The sequence below is a fragment of the Triticum aestivum genome, chromosome 6A (assembly GCF_018294505.1).
Source record: "Triticum aestivum cultivar Chinese Spring chromosome 6A, IWGSC CS RefSeq v2.1, whole genome shotgun sequence".
NCBI lineage: Eukaryota > Viridiplantae > Streptophyta > Magnoliopsida > Poales > Poaceae > Triticum > Triticum aestivum.
In genome coordinates this window covers 373,130,364-373,135,615 of record NC_057809.1, presented here as the reverse complement: position 1 = coordinate 373,135,615, position 5,252 = coordinate 373,130,364, and the positions used below count along the sequence as shown (strand labels likewise).

At 45.8% G+C, this 5,252-nt stretch overlaps 1 protein-coding gene across 6 annotated transcripts in view; it reads left to right on the top strand.

Annotated features, from left to right (window-relative positions):
* The window catches only part of LOC123127572 (protein PHYLLO, chloroplastic), a 26,556-nt gene that overhangs the window by 10,581 nt on the left and 10,723 nt on the right, over positions 1 to 5,252 (top strand). For 5 of the 6 annotated variants that reach the window (XM_044547317.1, XM_044547316.1, XM_044547319.1 and 2 more), the window contains 5 exons: positions 1 to 568; positions 691 to 915; positions 1,356 to 1,658; positions 2,096 to 2,163; positions 2,823 to 2,981. In XM_044547317.1, the coding sequence (XP_044403252.1) occupies positions 1 to 568; positions 691 to 915; positions 1,356 to 1,658; positions 2,096 to 2,163; positions 2,823 to 2,981 (1,323 nt within the window). The remainder of the gene's footprint in view (positions 569 to 690; positions 916 to 1,355; positions 1,659 to 2,095; positions 2,164 to 2,822; positions 2,982 to 5,252) is intronic. The other variant, XM_044547318.1, reaches the window with a different exon arrangement.

Here is a 5,252-nt window from a genome sequence, read left to right as displayed (position 1 = left end):
GGTCAATCATTTCAGTAACTTTGTAAGATATTTTTTTAATCTCCCTCCACCTGGTGATAAGATTTATGCAAGAATGGTTCTTACAACAATTGATTCAGCAGCCTACAATGCAATGCAAGCACCACAAGGTCCGGTGCATATAAACTGTGCTTTTAGGGAACCACTAGATCACAGCAATCAAAATTGGAGTTTTGATTGTTTGAGAGGATTGGACAGGTGGTTTAGAAATGATGAACCATATACTAGATACCTAGAAATGAAAATGGTCTCTGCATTTTGTAATTATTCTTGTTCAGTAATAGAGGTTCAAGATATCATAAAGAAGGCAAAGCAAGGGCTTCTATTAGTTGGAGCTATTCATAAAGAAGATGACATGTGGGCTGTGGCTTTACTAGCTAGACAACTTTCCTGGCCAGTTGCCGCTGACATTCTGTCTGGACTGCGAATGAGGAAAGTTCTAAATTCATTTCCAGGATTTGATAAGAGTATTTTGTTTATAGACCAAATAGATCAAATTCTACTGTCGGACTCTGTCAAAAGCTGGATAAATCCAGATGTTATTGTGCAGGTTTAGCTCCTCATTTGATTCTATTCCTCTGCACCACTTACATTATCTTTGCATTTCTAGGTATTATGTGATATATATTTTTTGTTCTAACTTTCTGAAGCTTGGTTTTGTTCAACTGGCAGATTGGAAGCCGGATTACTAGCAAACGCATGGAAATGTTTCTCGAGTCCTGCTTCCCATCTTCATACATCTTGATTGATACACATCCGTGCCGCCATGATCCTTCACATGTTGTCACTCACAGAATCCAGACTAGTGTAGCTGACTTTGCTGCTAGTTTATGCCAATGTAATTTAGAAAGGAAGACAAGCAGATGGAAGGATATTTTGATGGTTCTAAATTCAGCGGTATGAACCAGAACATGCTAACTACCTTGAAACGATGCAATGAAATAAATATGGTCATATAATGGATAGATAAGCATAGCTTCTCCATATGTACAATCAGTCCTCTATGGACTTCGTCGTTTCTTGCAATCCTTCACTCCAGCATGCTTTTATATGTTACATCTAGGCTATAACAATGAGTACTAGAGTTTGCCACTCGTTGAAGCTTGAAAATAGTATCGACACTTCATACGTTTTCTATATAAACTTTGTAGCTAACATGAAATAATTTAATATTATCACTCGAGAGATGAAAATGAAGTAAACAGCAGGCTGTAGTTAATTTAGTTCTGCCCATATTGAACAGAGCTTTTACTGGAGCTCCATCTCCCTGGAAATGACTAATAAACTTCTGATTGGTTTCAACTGCCTTTCGTTTTGATAACTGCTTCTTATTCCAGGTTTCACAGGAAATAATGTTTCATGTACATGCGGAATTCTCGCTTACAGAACCATATGTTGCACATGTAATTGGAGAGGCACTTTATGGTGATGCTGCCATGTTTGTTGGGAATAGCATGGTCATTCGAGACTTGAACATGTTTGGGAAGGGCTGGCTTGACCATACCACCAACGGAGATAACATGATGATGCATAATATTCCAGATTTTATTGGTGCAACAGTGTCTGGGAACCGAGGAGCAAGTGGTATTGATGGTTTGCTTAGCACAGCGATCGGATTCGCTGTTGGGTCAAACAAGCATGTAAGTCATTTGTCCAGCTCATGAAGCAGCATGAAAACTCCACAGATATCATGTGTGATTGAATTGGTTATATTAAATATGAAATGTGGAGTTTTCTGTACTAAACTAGGGATGAAGAGTGAAAGAAAATGTAACTCCCCAGAGATGATATTCCTAGTTATATCCTAGAGAGAAAGAGATAAATAACCTATCATAGTCAGCAGTCAGCAGTAGTTCTCAAACTATTCTGAATAGCTGATAATCTTTTCTCGTGCATTTTCTAGTCAACTTTGACATAACCTTAACATAAGGGTACTTCTCATAGTACTAAATTTGAGTGAACTGTAGCATCACGTTCGTTCATTTGCTAATACATTTATGCTGAACCTTTACTGGAGAATACCAAATGCCATTGTAGGCTTTCGGCAAGAACTTGACTATAGCTGCATTATTGCCAGGTATGCTGTGTGGTTGGTGATGTATCTTTTCTTCATGATACGAACGGATTGTCACTTCTCAACCAAAGGTTTGCAGTTTGAACCCTTCTCTGCACCAGTCCCTTTCCACCCTGCAAAGTTTGAACCTTTCTATCCACTATCGCAGCCAATGTCCTTTCCACAATTTATGTTTCACACTGGCATTCATATTCACTTTATCATTTACATAAAACCATAGATTAGTATTGACTATTGGTACAGAGGCAGACGTTTGGCTCTTGGGTGCCAGTGCACCCAAATTGCAAAAAAGGTTAAAAATTTCTGAAACATTTTGTAACCAAACATGATCAAGTGTTATTATCGTGTAAAAAGTTTCGCCAAAGAATGGTTTTCATGGTATTCTGGGTGAAAAAAAATCAACACTATATACAAGTTTCTATTCACACTTTTTGTCCTCGAAAATTTGTGTTTCGAAAAATCAACACATACTTCTAGTTTTTTTCCTTTGCGGAACTTTTTATATGAGTACAACAGGAGATCAAATTTGTTTCCAAAAAGTGTCAGAAATTTTTGACTTCTTTTGCACTTTCCATATCAGGTGCACTGGCACCCGAGAGCCAAAGGGGTATTTTCCCTATTGGTATCTTTTTTAGCCGAAGCTAATTTTTATCATCATGTGCTTAAATTATATTCTTTCAGGATAGTGAAAGATATATTTATTTTTTATACTTCTTTGACATTATTGAAGGGCCCAGAGGAAACCCATGACAGTGATTGTAATCAACAACCATGGTGGTGCAATCTTCAGCCTTCTACCAGTTGCAAAAACAGCTTCGCCCCAAATTTTGCAGAAATACTTCTACACCTCACATGACATATCGATTTCTAAACTCTGTGATGCACACAGGTAAAAACAAGTGATTTAGTTGCAGCTTAGTTGCTTACTTGCATCATGGATGTGAAATTTTCAAGCGCTTTTCTTATTTATAACTAGATTTTGCTATTAGAACTACACTGTAACAATAGTTGGTCCTGAAGCTACATAGGATATACTATAGTTGATTCTGGAAGTTGATTATTGAATTTTGGGGGAAAATATCTGTCGTGTCTCCCCCTGGAGACCCTCTCCCTCTTATTAACTCTTTTCAGTTTAGACCCTGTACAACCAGAGTATTACACACACACACACCAACACTCCCCCTCAAGATGGGTTAAAGATGTCAACCATGCCCATCATCTTGCTACAGATTACAGCACCATCACTAGGTCCTAACCCTTTAGTTAGACAATCTGCTAACTGCTGTCCTTTGCACCGCCGACTGGGAGGGGTTGCATGGTGAATGCCACCTCCGGTGCCTCGCCTCAGTCGTCTCCGACCACATCCCCTTGCTGCTCGATTGCTCGCCGATGCCGCCGGCACATCGCCGCTTCGGCTTCGAGGACTTTTGGACGCGCATGGACGGGTTTCATGACACCGTGGAGGCCGCTTGGCAGTCCGTGAGCGACGCCGACCCCTTCCGCCGCCTCATGCTGCGCATGCAAGCAACGACGCTCGGGCTCACAAGTTGGAGCGCCAAAACGGTGGGTAATGTGCGCCTAAATCTTGCGATCTCTCGGGAGCTCCTCAAGTTCGACACCGCGCAAGACTACCGAGCCTTGTCTCCTCATGAGGACTGGCTGTGCCGACAAATCAAGGCATCCTACCTCGGCCTCGCCTCGCTCGAGCGAACCATTGCCTGACAGCGCTCCCGCCTCGCCTCGCTCAAGGACGGGGACGCCAACACGTCCTTCTTCCACCGGCAGTGCACGTATCGGCGGCAGAAGAACAGGATCCACAGCCTTGTGGTCGGCGGACATGTGGTCACGGACCCCCGCGACATGGCCGCAGCGGTGTATGCGCACTTCGATGGTCTCCTGGGCTTTGCGCCACCCCGTGAGTGTGCTCTAGAGCTTGAGGCGCAGATCACGCCTGTCAACTTGGACGACCTCGAGGCTCCCTTCGACGCGAGGAGATATGGAACACCGTTAAGCTCTTGCCCGCGCGCAAGGCCCCCGGCCCCGACGGCTTCACCGCCGAGTTTCTCCGCGCATGTTGGCCCACAGTTCAGCAGGATTTCATTGCTGTTTTCCAGCAACTCTACGAGTTGCGAGGGCGCGGATTCAGCTGCCTCAACCAGGCGCTCCTCACGTTGCTCCCGAAGCGCGCGGATGCCAGGGGCCTCGGCGACTACAGGCCCATAAGCCTCATCCACCTTGCCGCCAAGATCTTTGCCAAGGTCCTCTCGCTCCGCCTTGCGCCCAAGCTTAACGATCTCGTCAGCACCAGCCAAAATGCGTTCATCCCGGGAAGAAACCTGCATGACAACTTCGTCCTCGTGCGGCAGTCTTCGTGCCTGCTACATCAACTAGGCGCGCCACGCGTTCTGCTCAAGCTGGACCTGACTTGCGCTTTTGACTCGATCAGCTGGCCGTTCCTCTTCGACCTCCTGCGCCACTATGGGTTTGGCACCAGATTCCTGGGCTGGCTCGCGATCTTGCTCTCATCGGCCAGCACCAAGGTGATCATGAACGGCGAGCCAGGCCCACCCATTTGGCACCGCCAAGGACTACGACAAGGTGACCCCATGTCGCCCCAGCTCTTCGTCCTCGTTGTGGACACACTAGGTCGCCTGCTCCGCCGCGCCACTGAGCTGCGCATCCTGCGGCAGCTCCATCCCCGGTGCCCGATCCCATCCGTCTCGCTGTACGCGGATGATGTGGTCCTGTTTTGTCACCCCACGTTGGGCGACACATCTGCCGTCAGGAGCATCCTGCAGCTCTTTGGGCGCGCCTCTGGCCTCCACGTAAATCTGGCAATGGTTTTTCTTTAACTGGGGCTAATAGTTTGGGTTTCCTCTCTGGGCTTGATTGGTTCGGGTTGTGATGGGCTCAGGCTGTTACAGTTTAGTTTGGTTTTGGTTTACGTTCGAACGAGTTGGGTATGGGTGGGTGTGGGTCTAATTGGTTTGGTTGTTGACAGTTACTAATCATGGTTTAGAACCGGTTCTTGGATTGATTTTGTCGTGAGCAGTCTTTCGGCTGCAAATCCCCTTCTTCCCGGCCTTCGAATTGGTCGTCTGGCCAGCCTCACCAGCTGCACGGCAGGGAGCAGCTCTCCACCTCCACGCACAGTCAATTC